Genomic DNA, 20676 nt, shown 5'->3' with positions numbered 1-20676 from the left:
CCCCATCTCTCCTGCTTTTCTTTCTTTGCGACTTGCGTGTATACACTACACTGGCTCTTTGTAAAGGGGGTTCATTAACTAATGGATGACTGGCTTGTTCTTATTGTAGCACGGATGTACAGTAGTAGATGACTGACTACAGCTTGGACTCTTCACACAGGTGTCAAGCTGGTTGGATTTGTGATATAATTATGATACAGCCTGTACAAAAATGTACCATTATGAAGAATGAGGCTGACCTAAAGCCCTTTAGAATCATTCACCAGCTCAATAATACAACCTTTTATTAAACTTACACATTCTGCATTTGCCAAATTTATAACCTTGTTAGAGGGAGGGAAGCCATGTGAGCAGAACACGGGAGAACATGCAAACGCCGTGCAGAAAGGCCCAAGAGATTACCTGAGCACCGCAGTGGAATCTCAAACTGAAACCATAAACACACCTCAACAGAATACAGAAGGGCAGGACTGGCAGGTCAAAAAGTCATTGTCATGGGCTTCAATTGGTTATATGTATTCAGCATTTATTTCCATGAAATCACACATCAAGGTCAATAATGATACTAATCAATGACCAACTTATCCCGTGGATGAAGGACTTCCTCACCAACAGATCACAGAGAGTGCTGGTCAACGCCACCTTCTCTGACACACTTTTCCTGGCTTCCCGCAGGGCTGGCTCTTCTCCCCCCTGCTCTTCATCCACACTGATGACTGCCTGTCCAGCCAGCCAAATGATCTCTGCTTTCAGGCCCCCTCACAACACCCCAGCACAGCTCTCCATGAGTTTGTGGAGTGGCGAGACAACTCCTGCCGTGAACTGACTGTGGACAAAACCAAGGAGATGGGAGTAGCCTTCTCCAACAAGCAGAGGGAACTGGCTGCGGCAGTCATCACCACATGCTGACTGTGATAGTCTACGTGCCCCTGCAAATTCCACCTTGGGGACAAATAGTGTTTTGAATTGAGTTATACCACATTTAAACCTTAGCCTCTGACCTGTTCTATCTGTGTTGTATGACACAGATTTTTCCAACCTTTATTTTTAAGGATTCTTTTGGCTTCTTAGGCCCATGCGTACTCTCCTTTGTGCCTGATTTCTTTAAACATGCTATTATTCAGCCTTCCGTTGCTGCTTCGCCTAACTGCAGCTTTTAACAATTATTTCCCCCTTACTAGGCTTCAGAATTGGGTAGGTATAACTGGGCCTCCCCTTGGCTGGCTTGCCGCCTATTTGAGAGTTTTGCTGAAGCTATCGATCAATAATTACGTCTCCTAATCTGCTCTGTTGACGTGTAGTGTGCCCCAGGGTTCAGTCCGTGGTCATGTTTTTTCTCCCTGTTCAGTACATGCTTCCCCATAGTCTCTTAGTGTTTTTCTTATTATGTGGATGATACTTCACTTTCATTCCAAACAACATTAGTAATCTCTCTACCTTTCAGCTATCAAGGACTGGATGCCATATGACAAACAAAACGGTACAAAACAGAAGTGCTTATTATAGAACCTGAGCGCATTTCAGATAAAGTAGAGCAGCATGTCGGTCCTTTTTGAAGCAAATGTTTAGTGAGCCTCAAGAAACCGTGAACAACTACACGTGAACTTTGAGGTGAGGTGGACAGAAAGTGGTCCAATCCTGTTTCTTCTTCAACTGAGAAACATGAACACAAAATAAAAATGTGTATTGTGCTTTCAAGACCTGGCAAAAATCTCTGATTTTTATCTTTTTTGCAAAGCACTGTTCACAACCCTGAGCGACTCTGGTAGTAATATACTACATCACAGCAACATCACAACAAATCACTGGTAATTTGTAACCACATTAGGGTGGATGCCTGTGTAAATGATGCCTGGATGAGGCTGTATGTTAAGAGGTTAGGTATTAGGCTTCTGTGAGGATGGTTAGGTGTCCTGGATGATGCCCGTGTGAGACGGGGTCCTTAGGGGTCCTTGCTGACCACCTCGAGGATGAGAGGGGACACATCTGGCTGGATGTCCTGGATCTGGAGCACCTGCTTGGTGTACTCCTCATTCATTGTCCTCATCTCTGTCAGACAGGCCATCACCTTGGGATACAACAGACTGGATTCACACACACACACACACACATACACACACAATATTTAAATATTGACTGTAAGTCGACTCACTAGTGATCTATAAATGTGACTCCATGACTCAAGTCTACAGTTCTCAAGTAGGGGGGACCCACCCCTTTAGGTTTTGAGTGACAGACTTACTGTTTGTCCGGCCCCTTTCTCTTTGAGTCAATGTGAGTCTTCAGTGTAAAGGCAAGTCTTTCCTGGAGCGAATCGATAACATCACGGTTTGTCACGCCCACACGATCTGCCAATCACAACAAAGCTTTTCCGCACAGTTTGAGGCATTTACAAAACTGCAGCTGATTCAGAGCTACGGTCATCATTACTGTCTGCAATGAACTTTGAACTTTGAGCACTTCCAACCTTTAGTCGTGTGTGTATGAGTGAGGGTATGAATGTGGGGGAAGGGCTCTTCCCTTCAGCCATTGGTTGACTTTCTGCATTCTTTCTATCTTTTTTTTTCACTATTTCTTTCCCCCCTGATCTACCCTACCTTCCAGAGAAGTCAATTTGTTCTCCTCGTCCTTCTCATTCTCTCTCCCCTACCGTGTTTTACCTGGAGAGAAGAGGGCGATGGCCTTCATGAGGACATACTCCACTTCCTGCAGCCCAAGGTTCTTCAGTGTGTAGTGGAAGCGCATGAGAGGGTCCAGCAGGTGGCGTTGGAAACCAGCTACAGGCGGAACGAGAGAGACATTGAGAAGGATTGAAAACCGAAGCGATGAGGTGGGAGGTAAACGTGTGTGTGGGGGGAGGGGGGGGGGGACAGTAGGCTGTTGGAGTGAGAGAATGACTCATTTTAAGATGCAAAAACGGTACAATTCTACAATTGTGTGGCTGTGATTCTCTCTCCTGTTTGCCCCACATAGCCCTGTTCTTGACACCTACAGATTACCAAGATAAGCATTGGAACCTGTGAGCTGTCAGACCAAGTTGTCGCTAGAGTTCTCCATGACACACATAGAACAATGGAACATAACATTCTCATTTGTATTCTTACTTTCTCTTTTATACATATGCTACTCAGTCACATAGAACCTGGCACAGTGTATTACTGACTATAGAACAGGCTACATATACTTCTAATGGAGAACAGAGGCCAGTACAGTAACATGTGTTCAGCCACAATCTGGACCGGAGAAGCTTTCTTACTTTAAGTTACTTATTGAGAATCAGATCAACTTTTTGTAGATATTCTGATCAACCAACAGACTTAATTCTTTAAAATCCGAATGAAATCTTAGCAGGCCGGCAGGCAGGCATACAACGAGACAGTGGCAGTACACACTGTCTCTATTTTCAAAACACAGGACTGGTTAAACCACATTGTGACAGGCACACACAGTGGGCAGGAAACCATTTCAGATACATGAACACACAAACACATTCATAAAAAAGGTAGGTAAACCTCCATTCATTTCTAAAGAACTCTCTAAGTTTGAACACCAGGACACACTTTAAATCTGTAATAGATGGCAGATACAGTGGCCTAATTTGAATTGAAAACATAGAAACGACTAGTCTTTCTCTGCTTCGCTGATTTACTCCCCCACCCCCAGGTAGGCCCCTTGATACGTAATTACCTTGCCTTTCATCTCCCAGCTACACTACCACTCCCTGAGCTCCTCAATTCCCTCCTCCTCTTTCCTACCCGGTCTCCTTCACTTTACTTCACATTTTCTCTGCCTCTTTATTGTGTTTTCTTCTCTGCCCTCTGCCCTCTCCCACCTCCCACTCTTTCCCTTTCCCCCCCCTTCTCCCACCTCTCCTTTCTTTCCTCTCTTGCACCCTTTTCTTGCCATAAGAAAGGTAACCCCCTCCACCAAACCTATTATTAGCGCATGTTGCCTGTCACGAGTGGCTCACCCAGGAAAATCAGACATGTGGTAACTGATGTAAACAACACAATCACCTCTGGACATGTGACTTGTCCATCTTACAGTCAGACATCAGGAAACAATCCGTTCTATCGCAATCCGCAGTATGTAAGGGCCAGAATGACTTAATTCATTCCATATTCAACAGACCATTGTGCCGTTACATCTGCACCGTGTAGCTGCTTTCTCTATAGACACAATAAGTCTGTAGAGAAAGCATATTAGATAGATAGTTTATTAATCCCGTGGGGGAAATTCAGGTATCTCTCACAGCTCTCATACCAACAACAACCACAGACAATATGTACAGACAACACGATACAATACAACCAGACAACACAACACGGCCATTTACAGAGTAGATAAGATGCAGTGCAAAACGTAGAACGTAGGGTGCTGAGCTGCCCGCTATGGAGGCTGCTGGACTGTCCTGCCAGGACATATTGCTATACTTTGTACATTTACGATTAAGTAAAAAAAAAAGATCTCGATTCATCAAGTTACAGCATTGGGGCTCTATGCTGGGGGTGTGCTATACATGATTTAAATGTGATCATATCTCATGTTTTGTGGATAGGCTGTATGAGCATGTGTGTGTGTGTGTGTAAGGGTATGCATGTGTTTTTGCAAGTTTTACCTCTGACAGCGTCATCCATGCAGTAGGTGAGTGGCCCACACTCCCACATACCGGTCCTGGAGTTGAACAGCATGTTGAACCGGATCTGACTCATCTCAAACGTAGCTCCTTTCAACAGAGAGATCTGGTCCTCAATCGCCAAAGCCCTACCATACACACACACAGTGTTAAGACAGGGCCAAGACAGGGACGGGATTAGGAGTCACGCCTGCACACACAAACCTGAAGGACGGGAGTCCTTTAGCAAAGCTGATGAGGTTTTGGATCATGTAGGTCGTGAGGTCGGCCACGTGAGGCAGTGTGCTAAACACGGTGGTCTTCTCTGCTCCAACCTCTGCCCCCGTATCCTCCCCGTCAATCAGCATGGAAGGGGATGACAACGAGGAAGAGGAGGAGGTCGGGGAAGAGGAGGAGGTTAGAGAAGAGGAGGAGGTTAGGGAGGGGGAGGAGCTCTTGGAGGCTGATTCTTCTTCACTCCTGCAGTAGCCTGTCTGACGAGTGACTGCCTGGCTTGCGGACTGGTTGTATGGAAACATGGGGTTGAGGTTTCTGTCAATAGGCTGAAATCAACACAGAGAGACATATACCTTTATTTGGCTGTAGGTAGGAAGTTGCACGCACAAACCCACACACACACGCACTGATGCACGCGTACTCTAAACCCGTTGAAGCGGGAGAAGGTGATGTCGAAGGTGTTGTGATGGGCCGTGACCAGTTCCTGTACGATGGCTTCCTGTTGGGGTGTGAGAAGGACAGGGGCCCTGCCCAGCCTCTTCCTTTTGATGCCCCTCCTCCTCTTCTCCACCGCCTCATCAGACATAATCACTACGGTAACGAGGACGAGAACCAGGTCACCTCGGAAACGTAATGACACGATTACATGATCAATGACTTTGAATACCAGTAGGTGTGCGTGTTTCTCAGGATCCACTCACGTTCTTTTAGCATGCCTATGGCCTGGCACTTGCGGAGTCTGCAGGCCTGGCACTGCCTGCGGTTGTTCTTGGTGATGACACACTTTTTCTGGAGGGGGCAGCGCAATGGCATGGTGCGCTTCATACTTCGCCTGAGAGACACGTTACAGTCACATCACACACGTGGACGGGGGCAGGCGAAGCTTATGAAAGCCCTTCTCTGCCTGCAGCTACGAAAGGGAATTTGAGCAGGCGATACTACTTGTTTCAACGGGTTGTGTTCCTTGTGCTTGGTTATATAAGGTGTTTCGTTTAAGGCGGTTGTGGATGTGGATGTTGTATGTTGGCCACCTCGACTATGCACCTATCACTTACACACCTGACCCATCGACTAATCCACTGTAACCCTAAGGCTAGTCGATAGCCATCAATAGATACAACCTCTACCAACTGTACTTTCCACTCATGCACCATACTTTTGCTTGGTAGACCTCAAGCTTCGTCTTACTCACAACACTCCTACAGTATCTAGCTGAATCCTATCTGTTGTTGAATCCTGGCTGAATAACCTGGACCCCGCTACAACCTCACTTCACTTCCTCACATCAAGAAGGTCCTCTCTCCTGCTCATGTCCCTGGCCAGGAATTAGGTGAGCACTTGGACTTGACCCCCAGTCGCCGTGGATGCCGACCTATATGGCTGATCACTCCTTCTGGCTGCACTCGGAGGAAGGACAATGGGATGGGAAAACGCAGATAATTTTTTTGGGGGGGAAAACAACGTCACTCGAACATGTGCGTGTGTTGGTGTCGCCCACTCCCTGCACGCGTGTGTTTTCAGTTGCATGACAATTAAAGGGTTTCCTCTTCTAAAGAAGAGCCGCGCTCTTCTACCATACCACTTCCCTACACGACGCCGCTCTCTTCTCCATACCACTCGGAAAATGGAGGCCACACTGTAAAATACATCTCTCCGAGGAAACAAAACTGCTCCTCCATGAGAATGGAACTACCCTCCTCATAACAGCTACATAGCTGTCTCAGAGGCAACTAGATCCCCTCCACCAACCATCAGATTCAGAGATCTTCTCCTCCAGTACCGAAAGATCCATGCCTACATTCTCGTTTTTTGGGGGATTGGTATAGCTCCAAAAAACTCATCCACCGCACATAAACTTAAACTTTATGTATTACTCATCATTACTCATAATAACTCATAATAACTTAATTACTCATAATAACTTTATGTATTACTCATTAAACTCATCCACCGCACATAAACTTAAACTTTATGTATTTATATAGCACATTTCATACCAGAAGGATCCACAATGCGCTTCACACAAAGTCTTCTGCCTGTGTCACTCACTGATTGGGGAAAAAACATTCAGTTGGTGTGGCTTTTGAACTCTTGTACTCTCTTTCTGCACTTGTGTAAACAATTGTATATATTATGTGTTCCTCTTAATGTTCAATGTCCCTACTGTTCCATGTTCCTCTCACCATACACAGGTTCTTCTTATCACCACCACAATCACCAGTGAAGTTTGTGCCTTGTTTTCTCTGAACTCTGAACTCTCTTTTGGTGGACGAAGTATGAGAAACAGTCCGAAAATATGTGTGTGGGGGAGGGGGGGGGGGGGCAGCATGCCTGCATGCAAGGGTGTTTCAAACTCACCTAAAGAAACCTTTGCAGCCTTCACAGGTCATGGCATTAAAGTGGTAGCCGGTGGCCTGGTCACCACACACCTGGCAGATCTTAGACTCTTCTTCTTCCTCCTCTTCTTCTGCTGTGCTCTGACAGGGGGTCTGCTCACTAAAGTTGCCCTTAATCATCGTGACCTGAGGAAACAAACCAGCATACGCCACACCCTCCTGTTAGGGGCAGTTACAAAGACAACAATGTCCTCCTTCTGTATGTGTGAGTATGACTAATAGAAACACAGGAACAAAACAGCCAGCGAGTCAAACACTTCTGGTCATCTCATAAAGATCTTCAACCCACATCTCTTTACCAGTTCAGATAACAATTATCCACCACTGAAGTTAAGTGTGCACATTTTCCTCCAGTTTCCTCTCCTGTCCTGGAATTAGTTACTTTATCAGTCACTTATCTGTCTTATCATTGGTATAGCTCCTCCAGCTCTAACATATATATACCAGTAAAGCTACAAGCTACACACCAGCCTTTGATGTAGTTAATATTATAAACTCCCACCTCACTGGAGCACACAACCAATCACAGAGCAGCGTACACACAAACTGTTACTGTCAAACAGCAAACTGGAGGATGGTGGAACAACGGATGGAGGGTAGGAGGAAGAAAAAAAGGGAACTGTTTGAAAGGGTTTGATTTTAGTACAGAGACGAGGGTAAGAAAAATGTATTTTGATAATTGAATGGATGATTTTACATGTGGTGGCTCACACAATGAAATTATGTTTGTGAAATAATGAAATAGTGAAAAGTATGAAATTTAACTACACTCACCTTTTTTTTCATCAAGCCATGTGCATGTAGTTATTGTGCCATAACATGAGGCCATTTGCTTGAATAAATAATTCAAATCTAGTGTGAACAAGAAACTAGGGACTACTTGTTGAGCGATTTGAATTTATTGTTTGAAAAAAATTATCCCCTTTAGAGAAATGAGCCAAAACGAGAAAAACAAACAATTGGAATTGTGACGAATATTAGATGTTTTAAAATAACATGTCTGTCTTAAGCATTAAGAATAATGCTTGGGACACAGCAATAAGTTGTAAAGTAGTAACGTTTAGAACACTGTTGCATATCCTTTGCATGCAATAACTGACTGAAATCTGCAAGTCAGACATCACTCTTGACTATGTTCTCTGGCGATGCTCTGCCAGGCCTGTTCTGCAGCCATCTTCAGGCTCCTGCTGTTTCAGAGTCAACACCTCTTCAGTTTTCTCCTCAGCATTTTAAACTGCATGATACAAGTTATAGTCTCATCTGTCCACAACCCCCTTTACCTTAACTCTGAACTCTAAACTGTGATTGGCAATCATTCTAAACTGTGATTGGCATCTTGCACTCTAGTAGCCTCTGAATTTATGTTCATGAAGTCTTCTGACGACAGTCACAGTACCAAGTCATTGACACATCCACACCTTCTGAAGAGTGTAGAATGGAAATTGTGTTTCTTGCTCATGCAATTAATTCACAAGCTGGAGAAAGACCGGCTCCAAGATGTGGGTGGAATATTTGCCAGTGATGAGCTCTCTGAACTTGCACCAGATTATAACTGGTGTAAAAGTGGCATTTTAAGTGGCTCAGAAACAGAATGAGTTTTAATCGCCAAGTAGTTTACACAACAAGGAATTTACTTTGGTGAGCAGGTGCAATCTTTTAAAAGCGTGTTCAGGCCTTAAATATAGTGGGTTACACTACAATGGGCAAAACAACAGTTCAAAATTCTGAGTTGTGTGAGGCTAAATTAACGCGTTTACCAATAATCCATATGGATGTGCGCAGTAGCCTATGTCTAATCGAACTGCAATAGGTTTACCAGTGGAAGCCTTGGCCAATCGTCATTTGTACGGTTGTTATCCGATTTCAAGGTCGGAAATTCGGTTGTAGCCCTAATATTATTATTTTAACAAAAAAACTGATATATTTTAAAAAAAATATTCAAAAAAAAAAAAAAAAAAAAAAGTGTTTTAATGCATATCACATTTTGAGTGGCCTACCTTCAGAGGTAGCTATATAGGCTATGAGTTCATCAGCGTTTTACACCGTAAGAAAAAATTGTCTGTACAAAACACAACGGGAAGGGTTCTAATCCTTTATTTTAGTGCCTGCTATAGGCTATGCCGCAATCAGTAAAAGTTGCGGTGGGGCAAAGTACAGGCCCTACAGTAGTTTACAAACACCACTCATGTAAGTTATGCGTAGACTAAAATAACAAAATGTCATAAAATATGACAAGTGCTTAATCCGCCCTTACAAAAAAGAAGTAGGCTATATTAAAGTATACTACAAGTATACTAAAATATGGATAGTACACTTTTAGTCCACTTTTGATATACTTTTAAGAAGTATGCTTAGAAAATAGCTCACTTTTGATATAGGCCTACTTTTAAGTATGCTTTGAAAATAGTTCACTTTTGTAAGAAGTATACTTAAAAAATAGTTCACTTTTGATGTACTTTTAAGTATGCTTTGAAAATAGTTCACTTTTGTAAGAAGTATACTTAGAAAATAGTTCACTTTTGATATACTTTTAAGAAGCATGCTTAAAAACTGGTATACATTTCTTCTGGAGTAAGATGTACGTTTTCTATTATTATACAGCAAAAACAGTCAAAATATTTTTAAAGTACATTACAAATCACATTTTTTAGATCCATCTCATTCTAATTATTAATGTCTATACAAATATATTATGCATTGCACATTTGGTATTGAAGCTGTAACCTTAATTACTGTCGAATTACAAATGTAACTTCATGAATTTCGTTGTTTAAATGTGTCTGCTTAGAATGTAGTGTTTTGTTGCGTGGTAATTGTCATTGTTGTGTTGGTTTACCATTGTAACCATGAGTTAAATGACTGTTACATTTGATGAGAACATCTGGATTCTTTTAACGTTAATGCTCACGCAGTGAAGAGCTAAGAATCTGCAGTAAAATGTTGCGAGGGCCCCGTTCTCGCCAAGTGACTTGAGATCTGAGACATTTGAGGGGCCCCTGAACATTTTGATACATTAGTAAATAATCGTAAAATTACATTTAGAAGTTTAATTCATGACGTACTTACATTAAATGAAAGTGTACTTGAAAATATTGCAAAGTATACTTTGAGGTTCTTTAGGAAGTACACTTCATGAACTGAAAGTGCACTACACAGGTTAGAGTATTCCAAAGTACATCTTTAGGCTACTACAACCTGCATTCAGCGAAAGTAGCAGTTCCAAAAGTCTGGGAGATTCATAAATTTAGCCGAAAATTATCTTTAATCTATGTCTGTGTTCTGTGATAGTTTAATAAATGAACAGGATTATACTGCAAATATGCCTACCTTGGTATAGCTACCTTCAACTATCCCCTCAAGAACATGGAACAGCGCACCCACGTGGTGGTAGAGAAGTGAATCGACGACGAATAAATCATTGGTTACCAAATATATTAGGTTGAAGTACAGGACACCTAAACATCGTTTCTTAACACGGAAACCTATAGCCTACCTGCCACTTTGGCCAATTACTCTTAACAGTAGTTTAAAGATTGGCTACTAGCCTGGCTAGTTGAACTTGTAGTTTTGACCATGTAGAATCTAAAGTAACAAATACGCACTTACAATTATTACATTGCAGTTCGCAGGTCCTCGATGAGTTTCCCGAATTACGTAACTAAATAGGCTACAATTGACTAAATGTTGGAAGCTGCCCAAAATTTTAACCTATTTTCCCATTATATTTGATCGCACAATTCTCTCTGTCTAACGCGCCCATATCACTTCCTGGTGACGGTTCCCCGACAGTGTTCAGAAGGTGGAGGAATGTTTTTAAACTGATGTTTCTCTGACAGCAGGGATGTGTCATTTAATGTCCATTTATAGTTTGCCCTCTCCACGTTAATATGGGGTCAGAAAAGTTTACATACCTATTACCTTACGCTAACACACCATTGTCTTAACGTGCTAAATTATTAATATCCAACACATAAACAAAAAGCCCACAGAATACATTTTATTCTTTTATTATCAAGGGGAGACCCAGCTCCTCCCCAGCGTCGAGCAGGAGCTCTCAGTAGAATCTTTCCTTCTATTTCTCCTCTCTGTTGGCTCCTCTCTCCTGTTCCTCCTGCTGCTGAACCTGGCAGAGCATCTCCTCCAGGAGACGTCTGGAAGCTCGGTCCGAGGGGGAGGGGGGTTGTGGGGTTCCCAGTGGGCCAAGAGGGGCTCCGGAGCTGTCGGAGGCTCCGTGGATGATTTGGTGGGCAGCCTGCAGGTGTCTGCGCTGGCTCTGACGCACTAGCGGGAGAAGAGGATGGTGCAACAAGGGATGGAGGATGGGAGGAAGAAAAAAGAGGGCACAGTCTGAAAGGGTTTGATACGAATAAAGAGAAGAGGGTAAGAAAGGGTAGAAGACTAGGGTCTAGTATGTAGTATAATGGGTGGATGGGGGGATACTTCTGCTCCTTTCGTTTCACCTCGATCCATAACGCTCGTCTTTTGGACTTCAGGGATAAGGAAGCTGTACACCAGCTCTGCTACTATCTCCTCTGACTGGAGATTGCTCCTGCTATACACCCAGGCGCGCACACACACACACACATACAAATACAGACATTAGGTGAAGGCTCTTTGGTTTTTCATTACCAGTGGTAACACATTGGTATAACATCACCCACCACAAGAACTATGCAACCAACCTTATGTAGGGCATTCACATATGCACCGGCGCAACCAACCTTATGTAGGGCATTCACATATGCACCGGCGCAGCAAAGGGATTTCACGACTTTATTGCACATCTGTATTTGACTGTCTATCTCTTCCAAGCCAGAATAAAGCTTTTTGAGTGGTGAATCTTACATGTCCTCCAGAGCATGGGCAATGTTGTTGACCTCCTGGGCCTGCCTGCGGATCTCCTCCCTGGCCTGCTCGTCAGCTGTCTGCTCCAGGGTCCCCAGGATTATGTCTTCCAGGTACAGGTCCACCGTCTCCTGATGTACCCTTACCACCTGGGAGGGGGGGGGGGCAGCACTTTAACCTCTCTGGATCTCGCACACTGACACAGACAAATGTAAACGAGCACAGACACACACCTGTCTGAATATCTCGTCCTCCTCCCGTCGTCTGCGCTCCTCCACCTGTCTCCGCCCACTTTCCTCAGCTTCACGGAGGCGGCGGTCCCTCTCAGCTAATAGCGTGAAGGCGTGGATCCTGCGCTCCTCTTGCAGGCGAATCAGCTCCTTTGAGAGGAAGTCCAGCATGTCCACTAGTTCCGCCCCCGCAACGCCGGCTTGGTAACCCTCCACCGCGGACGCCTGGTGGGCAGATTCAGACATGTCAGGTGCTGCGGAGGGACTTGTGTCCTCAAATGTGTGTCTACGTGTCTCACCGTGTGTGTGCGCGCGTCCCTCTGCCTCTGCAGGGCTAGTGTGAGCTGCATGTCTGCTTTCTGCAGCTCCTGTTCCTCTCTCTGCAGGGCGTGAGTCGTCCTCAGCTCCTGAATCAGCTCCAGACGCTTCTCCTTCCCCTCAAACATCTGACACACACACGCACACACACACACAGAGCTCACATGAAGCACACCGAAACGAACAAGGTACCAAACATCGTTGGTGTTTCCGATAACAGACACACACACACAACCTGGTTCTGAATGCTTCTCCCCCTCAGCAGTTTCTGCAGGAAGATGACGGCCAGCTCTCTCTCCTCATCCCCCTACCGAAACATCACAGGAACGCATCACTGACCACCACCCTCTCCAAACTGTGTTAGTAATACTATTGCTCGGCTGAGAACAAAGTTTGAATGTGTTTAGGTGCGTGTGCATGCATAAGTGAATAAGTATGGCTGTACATGAGGGGGCTCATCCACCACTGGGGTCTCTGGTCTGGGTGCAGGCTTCTCTGTTTTGAAGAGAAAACGAAGAGGCTTCTTCTCCTCCACCCTTTCCTTCTTCTCCTTAAGAGCCTGAAGGAGTGAGACAAAAGGTAATCTCGTGTGTGTACAGTGTGTGTGTGTATGTCTGTGTGTGTGTATGCACTACCTGGTGTGTCTTCATTAACTCCATCTCTCTGCGTGCCGAGGATTTTAGAAAGCCCTTGCTGGTTTTGGGTTTGGGAGCTTTCACTCTTGGCTCCATCACAGACACAGGAAGTCCTGCCTCCAGCTCCACCAGACCTATGATTGACAGTGACGAAGCACAGTAGTATTTCCCTATTCTCACAATAACAAAACAGCTGCAACATAATCATCATCATCATCATCATCAGTTAGTTAATGTATACAATATTTGGTGGACAGAACAGATCTATTTGTAGATGATTTCAAACTACCGAGTCACACTAGTGTGTGAGGAGTATGAGCAGTTTTATTCGTTTAACAGCTGCTCAACCAACATACAGACTATGTGGCCTCACTCTGAATAACGTGACCTGCTTCCAACCTTCGTAGGTGTCATGGTAGCGGCTCCTGACCACGTGGGATTGGGAGGGACGGTCAAGAAACAGGCCCATACGGGACAGAGGTGCGTATGTCTGGGACGAGTAGTCTGTGTAGTCCCTGATGATGTCACGGCACTCCAGCGTCCCCTCCACATTCCTCCTCTTTGCAGTCAGCTTCCTTAACGCTGCAGGGGGGAGTGCGCAGGGAACAACAGGCTTATGAATCTCAAAGTCAACCCCAAAATGTTCCTATAAATTGCCAGCCCATCCCCTTTTGTTTCAGGCGGAACTTTCTCCATTTAAGGCTGATGTGCAGTGACTGGGCATGTTGCCGAAGCCTTGGGGAGAGGGCAACTTTTATGACGCACACAGGACGTAGTTGTTGTGTATCTTCTGTAGGCGCGCTTGCTTGTCCGCCTGGAGCTGGGAGTACTTCAGGTCCAGCCTCTGCACCTTGGTCTCCTCCTGCGATTCCTCCCTCTGCTGCAGGAGCTCCATCAGCAGGGCCAGACGTGCCTCCTGCAGCCTGGGGAAGGTGAGGGAGAGCCCGGAGCAGAGGAACCACATCCTTACCACACACAGTGCACACGTATTTGACATCCTGTACTCCTTTACGTCGTCCCTCCTTCCCTCACTTCTGTATCTCGTCCTCCCTGAAGGCCCACTCCTTCCTCTCCATCTGGTCCATCATCCTCCTCCTCTTGTCCAGCTGGCTCAGGTCAGTCAGGGGGGGCAGCGTGGCCTCCCAGGCCCTCTTGGCCCGTGCCCGCTCGATCATCTCCACCTCGGCCAAGCCCGCCGGCAGGCCCCGACCTGGAAGAAGGGAACAGTGAGAGGAGGTGAGAGAGACACTGTACTGAGGCAATATATTGTGTGGGAGAGAGACACAGAGACAGAGATAGAGAAAGAGACGGATATTGTACCCCAGGTCAGTGTGGCCAGAGTCAGCAGCTCTGGGGGGGCTGTTCCAGGTCGTACCACATACTCTGGAGTATAGGGGTCCGTCTGGGCCTCACTGTCCCTGTAGTCAGTCTGCACCCCCACCGTGCGCTGGAATGGTGTGACTGGCCTCTCAGTACCCTTCTCCTCAGTTGAGTAGGATTTAGCTCTGGGAGGGGAAGGGATGGTTGGGGATCCCACAGTACATGGTGCCAAACACTGAACACTGATAAACTATAATGAAAAGCATACAGTAGTCCCTGAAGTAGTACAGCAAGGCTAGTATGGTGAGACTGAGAGCTGCAAAACAGACAGACGTGACACTGTGGTGACCTCTCTATTCGCTTACTTTGGTAGGGCAAACACCACATCTGGTGGGACTTGCTGGGAGAACGGGATCAGGGGGCTGGGGGGTAGAATGTTTGTGAGAGAGAGAAACCATATTAGCAAATAGTTCATCGGGCACCTGTTGTGCTTTGGTAATCTTACAATGTATGTGAGCAGTGATGGCTATTCCAAAGGCATCTGGAACACACATGAGACAGCCACTGCACACTCACAGAAACCTCTAAAAACCAGACTAAAACCAACAACCTGTCATACTTTCTACTGTATGACGTCAACTACGAGGGTTGCTGTATGTGTGGATCGTTAGCCGTGACCATACTTCCTTAGCAACCAAGAGCATGAGAGCTATGTTGCTCACTAGAGGTCCCTCTGACCCTTCACCACACCAACCGTTTAAAGAACTTCCAACGTTCAGCGCCCGTTACACTGCCATGCTCACTCCCCCTGGCATGGAGATGACCACCTGGGAGGGTTCTGTACACACACACAACAGACATACAACAAAAAGTGAGGGTATTAGGAGTGTGTGTGTGTGTTTGGGTGGGGGCGGGGGGTTACCCAGCCAGCTGCTGCAGTGTCTCCTTGCGTTGCTCTGTGTGCCCTCTCCAGCGGCGGTCGATAAAGGGAGGCACAGGGTCAGTGGTGTCCAGACACAGTGCATAGCGTGGGTAGTGCGGTAGGTGGCTGAACATTGACCCAAATTCTGGAACTCTTCTCTAAGCAAGCAGTCGGGGAACAGAAACGGAGGCAGAAAGCCAGGCCGGGAAATGGATACAGAGAGAGACACAAAGAAAGATAAGGTCACTCGGTAATTATTAGGCTAATTATGTTTCATGTGTGCTTTTTAGTATATGTAGCATATGAATTCATGTTAAATTCACCCTACCTTCATAACATTTACCAGAGAGTAATTGATTGTCATATGTGGTCCAATGAAAAACCAATTCAAAAACGTAATGTGCATACTGTACAGTACATGGAAGTGAATGGGTAGAGCAGTCAAAGATGAATAGAGACGTCAGGATCAGGAATGTCTACCTCAGGGGTCCCCAAACTACGGCCCACGGGCCGAATACGGCCCGCCAAAGCATTTGGACCGGCCCTCTGAACAATGCCAGTCTTAAATTATTTGTTATTTTTTTATTATGAAAAAAAATGAATATGAAAAAAGTGATTTACAATATTAATAATGCTCTTTTAATAGGCTATATATATCCTTTGATATGTACGAATGTATGGTGCATAACATAGTAATAAACTAATCTAGCATAATAAATACATTTAAAATCATAATAAAATCTCCACAAAAATACTGGTAGTTACTACGGCCCAAGTAATTTTCTGTTCCGACCCGGCCCCACATTAAAGCAAGGAAAATTATCTGGCCCTCGCAGACAAAAGTTTGGGGACCCCTGGTCTACCTGGTTGTGCTGATCACTGAACTAATTGGAGGCTGAAGGAGAAACATGCTCTGCATCCCAAACATACTTTTTCTTTTTACTTCTAGTACCTACTTTGACCATCTTGCTCATACATCCACCACAGTCAATATTGTCAAATTTCAATATTACATTTTTTACTTTGAAGACACAAAAAATCTGGAGATGACCAGAGATGAGTTTAGACATCTGTTACTGTACCAGCTGAGCAGTACACAGACAAATCTACAAACCCGGCCATGGCATGGGTACACTGCACACATTGTAATCAGAATTCCTCTAGAATGTCTTAAGTTTCTTGCTTTTCTGTTGTTTGACTAAAATGACTTACCACACGATCCACCGACGCATGTGCCTTGAAACTCGCCCTTGCATGGTCGATTTCTCCAGAAACTGTGTACACGGGGTCTGTAGAAACAACCACATTTACGTTGGATATTTAACGCTAGCTATTTGGTTTAGCACTACTGTTAGAGCTAGTACTAGCACTAGCTTTGTCAGTGTTGCACAGTGTATATGCAACTTACCATACAGGTAGTCGTGCACACGCTGTTGTCTAAAACCTGTATTTCCTTCATGTTGTTTATGAAAGGTGCGAGTAACAGAAAAACTCATTTTCTAGCTAATCTAATCAGGTTAGTTTTGTGTCTTTCAAATGCAACAAGTTCATGGCAGCTCTAGCTCATTCTGTTTTCTGTGGTGTAACACTTCCCGTGTAACCATGGAGATAGTAAACTATCTTTGAAGCTGCTTTTCCTTTGTTATCACAGGGGTTGTCTCATTGCGGTCAGATGAGACGTTGATTAAAAGAGGCTTTAATTGGGGTGTGCTTGCCTTCGGCGAGCACAAACCATTGTTATCTCACATATATATTATTTATTATTTATTGTTTCTTTTCGCCCCCCTAAGGATGCCTCAATATTTGGACTACATAGACAACGGCGATGTCAAAAGGTTCGTCTCGGTAGCGATTGCGTTGGTTGTATTGGGATTTATGTTCCATTGCACGGTTTAAGTAGAAATTACGTTTTTGTGGCAAAAAGTGAAGCTAACGGTGGCTAACTTGCTAGCCACAGTCACTGACGCCACTAACGTCACCAACGTCACGAAAACTCGCGTGACTATCTCTAGCAGAACATTAGTTTCCCATCTGTTAACTTGGGGGATACTAATCTGCAAGGCAGCTGCAGAAACGCCACAAGCAAAGAGGCCAGGGTGATATTTAATCATTTTACTTTGTGGTGTGAAACATAATTGTGAAATGTAATGTACAATATTAGCTGATATTATTAAGTAAGTAGGCCCACATCTACTTTCGGAAACGGTAGTCTACTATTTCACTGAAGCATTAGCATCATGACATTAGCCTCTGTTGCTTGGGCAACACATACTACAGTGGTCATGATGCATCTGTTTTCAATCGTTAAAATAAACATTCCTCACAAATACGTTTTTGTTGTAGGATTTATTTTGACATTAATAAACGATTTGTTGGTGAAATGACCATTACCTGTGGTTTCAAATCAGTGTGGCGGCTCACTGCAACGCTGAAGCCTACCCGAGACACTAATGAGTAGCTAACAAAAACATCTCTTTAGAGATGTTTAGAAAGTCAAACGGCGACGGAACATGTTTGGCTTTCCCCTTACTCAAAAGTTTTTCAATAGGTGAAAGTATCTGACTACTAACCTGAACTTCATTGCCACAGCCTAAACTTTGTCAATGTCAAAACTTTGTCTGTTCATGAATATAATTAATGTCAGCCTGCTTCAGCCTTGCTTAGCTGTAGGATATACATTTTACTGGGTCTTGCTGCGCTGCTTGATTTATTGAAATTATTATGAAATGTTATGTTTTACTAGCCATTTGCCTTCTTAAGCAAATCACAGTATTTCCCACCCCTCATGGTGTAACTGAGACGACCGTAAATAGCCTAATTCATCTTTCAAGTAATAAGCCCCCGTTGAAGTGTTGAGCAGGAAATTAGCTGGTCTGTAGAGATCTTGGGTTGGTGGTTTTACTGATGCAGAATTCGCTCAAATAAAATCGATAGACGTAACGAGTGGCACATAACGTGAAGTAGGCCTAACATTGCATTTTATTTTGTTTGAGTTTTAATAACTTGTCCAGTGCATCGGGGCAAGTAGCACTAGCCTAAATTGATCTTCCAGACTTGCCGTAAAAAAAAAATGTACTCTTCCCGGACAAGCCTTAGCTACATGGCTAGACTGTTGATCCAGATCAGAATCCATCATATCTTGGACACTCAAAATCAGCGAATCTTGCAGCCAAATCAAGTAGCCTATATTTATAGGCCTTTATATGGCTACAAACTTCTGCTCGGTTTCTAGCTGGCTACTTGTTACCAAGTTACAACTTTGTTGCAGGGGCATTCTTTGTCTACATTGCGAGCTAACAGTGTCCGGTAATTATGTCGCTATAAATAATGATGTTAAACCGAGACCACTAAGCCCTCAAAGAAAATGTAAGGTCAAAGAAACAAAAGAAAGGTTTGAGGTTACTCTGAAAATTATTAATAAAATAGGCTTCTAATATTAAACTGCTAAATCCTTCTCTAACTAGGCTCCTCTATGATGCATAATGAAACTTAACGTTTTTTAAGTAATCAATAAGCCTACGCTTGCCCTCATTACTCAAATGATGCCGTTCAGGGCGTTCAAATAACATAATAGGGCGATGATAGGAGGATAATAGGACATAATAGGGCAACCAACAAGTTGTTTATATCTGATTACAATTTAATAAGTTATCTAGCGCTGCATCTTCATGAGCTACATTTGGCCTCCTTCTCTTCCAACCAACCAGTATCACCTCTCCTCCATCTGAGTGATGCATGTCATTTTTACAAACTTATTATCAAGGGAACACAATGGTCAGAACTGTAGTCATACACTTAAATGCTTTTTGAAATATGTAAACACCAGGAGTGTATGGAAAGCTGGGGCAGCCACAAGCACACCCTCACAATTTCCCCAGAAATTGTATGCTCTCTAGTTTACAATCCAATCTCGCATTGTACAAAACGCATGCTCAGACTCTCTTTATCTCTCGTTCTGCCTTAGCCAAGGTGGATAGCAATTAATTCATTAATTCAACATTGTATTTATTTGAGCGCAAATACAGTAGCCTAGCCTACTGTTTTTCGAGCGTTATTTTTTTTATTAGCTTTTTTTGAGCAACTATGAATGTTAGTTTTAGGGACATGCCCCTAGCGTCCCTACTAAATTAACCAATAAGTAATTGTAGCTTACCAGAGTAAGTCATATGGCACTTTCTGAGTTAGGCAGGGGGTGCATTTTGTGACAAGGCCCATTACAACCCTGCCCTAAAATGCACCCTCCTGTAATCATTGTTCTGTATATCCCAGCATAAAATGATTCTTAGGCCTATATTGGAGGGACTAGTATGAGTTACCAGAGTTTCATGCATGTGGCACTTTCTTAGTCAAAATTAGCAGGGGATACATTTCCTGGCAAGGACCAACACATGCTTCATTTATTTATTGCATGTTACGGCACCTCATGGCACACTTAAAGCGCATTACATTTAGCCTCTCATGCACCCATTATCTAGCCTGACGTTGTCATACTCATAATTCTAGTCAGAATATGAGTCTGAAAACTCTCTGTTGGGCTGTGACTACGGGGCATGTTTCAACAGAACTCGTAAAACAAATGCCTCTACGCTCAATTGGACAGACCTACAACCAATCAGAGCCATGTAATATGTTGTTGGTTGAAAACAAATTCAACCCAAGGGCTCTTTTGTGACGTTGTTGATTACGTTACTGTTGATCATCTGTCCATCATCGTATAAAGCCCGCCCTGGCAATTTCATTGGTCCGCCCAGATACTGGTTTTATGTAGTTGTTCCCAATACGAGACCCTCCAGACCCAACTTCCCGACCAAATTTTTTGGTGGGCGGGGAGAAGTTGGGCTGGCAGCCAGGCTACCCATTATCATTATCACTTTTAAAATTGTAATTGAAGTGTACGAATAAGTTGGCTCCTGAACCCCTGAGTACATTTATTCAGAGACTAAATAGCGGGAGAGTGACAAGGGGCTCCCTAAACCAAAATTGTAAAATCCCAAAGCGCAGAACATCTTTTGGTACATCAGCCTTTTCTTAAATGTTCTAACCTTTTTACTCAAATGTTCACCTTTAGGCCTAAGGCATGGCTGAAAGCAAACCAAAACTGTACCCATGTAAATGTCTGAGCGTGAATGAGTTTTAAATTAGTGCAATTGCATTGTGT

At 44.1% G+C, this 20676-nt stretch overlaps 2 protein-coding genes across 6 annotated transcripts; both read right to left on the bottom strand.

The window, feature by feature from the left end:
• Positions 1–505: 505 nt before the first annotated feature.
• Positions 506–11025, bottom strand: nr1i2 (nuclear receptor subfamily 1, group I, member 2). 4 transcript variants are annotated; one of them, XM_084689698.1, is made up of 9 exons: positions 10851–11025; positions 7211–7374; positions 5554–5684; positions 5274–5443; positions 4841–5178; positions 4619–4764; positions 2661–2777; positions 2243–2348; positions 506–2084 (listed from the first exon to the last, which is right to left on the bottom strand). In XM_084689698.1, the coding sequence occupies exons 2-9, from the start codon at positions 7366–7368 to the stop codon at positions 1943–1945; spliced, it is 1308 nt and encodes a 435-aa protein (XP_084545824.1). In that variant the 5' UTR covers positions 7369–7374; positions 10851–11025; the 3' UTR covers positions 506–1942. The 4 variants fall into 4 exon arrangements, with proteins under 4 accessions (XP_084545824.1, XP_084545822.1, XP_084545823.1 ...); XM_084689696.1 differs by having other exon boundaries at positions 10855–11025; XM_084689697.1 differs by lacking the exon at positions 10851–11025 and adding an exon at positions 10576–10829.
• Positions 11026–11239: 214 nt separating this feature from the next.
• cfap91 (cilia and flagella associated protein 91) lies at positions 11240–17385 on the bottom strand. 2 transcript variants are annotated; one of them, XM_084689958.1, is made up of 17 exons: positions 16927–17385; positions 16731–16807; positions 15519–15676; positions 15351–15434; positions 14962–15018; positions 14597–14781; positions 14309–14486; positions 14042–14199; positions 13676–13858; positions 13277–13410; positions 13087–13200; positions 12877–12948; positions 12623–12769; positions 12327–12548; positions 12094–12242; positions 11709–11797; positions 11240–11529 (listed from the first exon to the last, which is right to left on the bottom strand). In XM_084689958.1, the coding sequence occupies exons 1-17, from the start codon at positions 17012–17014 to the stop codon at positions 11321–11323; spliced, it is 2304 nt and encodes a 767-aa protein (XP_084546084.1). In that variant the 5' UTR covers positions 17015–17385; the 3' UTR covers positions 11240–11320. The 2 variants fall into 2 exon arrangements, with proteins under 2 accessions (XP_084546084.1, XP_084546083.1); XM_084689957.1 differs by having other exon boundaries at positions 11709–11800; positions 16927–17381.
• Between the last annotated feature and the right edge of the window lie 3291 nt (positions 17386–20676).

This window comes from Hypomesus nipponensis, chromosome 23, assembly GCF_054491055.1.
Source record: "Hypomesus nipponensis isolate SF chromosome 23, ASM5449105v1, whole genome shotgun sequence".
Lineage (NCBI taxonomy): Eukaryota > Metazoa > Chordata > Actinopteri > Osmeriformes > Osmeridae > Hypomesus > Hypomesus nipponensis.
This window is presented reverse-complemented; position numbering and strand designations above follow the sequence as displayed.

Bases quoted from the DNA above. Each gene is read 5' to 3' on its own strand.
- nr1i2 (XM_084689698.1), bottom strand. From the start codon at position 7,368: ATGATTAAGGGCAACTTTAGTGAGCAGACCCCCTGTCAGAGCACAGCA. The intron at 2,778-4,618 runs GTAAAACTTGCA...TTCCGCCTGTAG, and splicing joins CATGGATGACGCTGTCAGAG to CTGGTTTCCAACGCCACCTG. The intron at 2,085-2,242 runs GTAAGTCTGTCA...GTGTGAATCCAG, and splicing joins AGAAAGGGGCCGGACAAACA to TCTGTTGTATCCCAAGGTGA.
- cfap91 (XM_084689957.1), bottom strand. From the start codon at position 17,014: ATGAGTTTTTCTGTTACTCGCACCTTTCATAAACAACATGAAGGAAAT. The intron at 15,677-16,730 runs GTAAGTCATTTT...CTGCTTGCTTAG, and splicing joins ATGCGTCGGTGGATCGTGTG to AGAAGAGTTCCAGAATTTGG. The intron at 13,411-13,675 runs GTTGGAAGCAGG...TGTCAATCATAG, and splicing joins CTACCATGACACCTACGAAG to GTCTGGTGGAGCTGGAGGCA.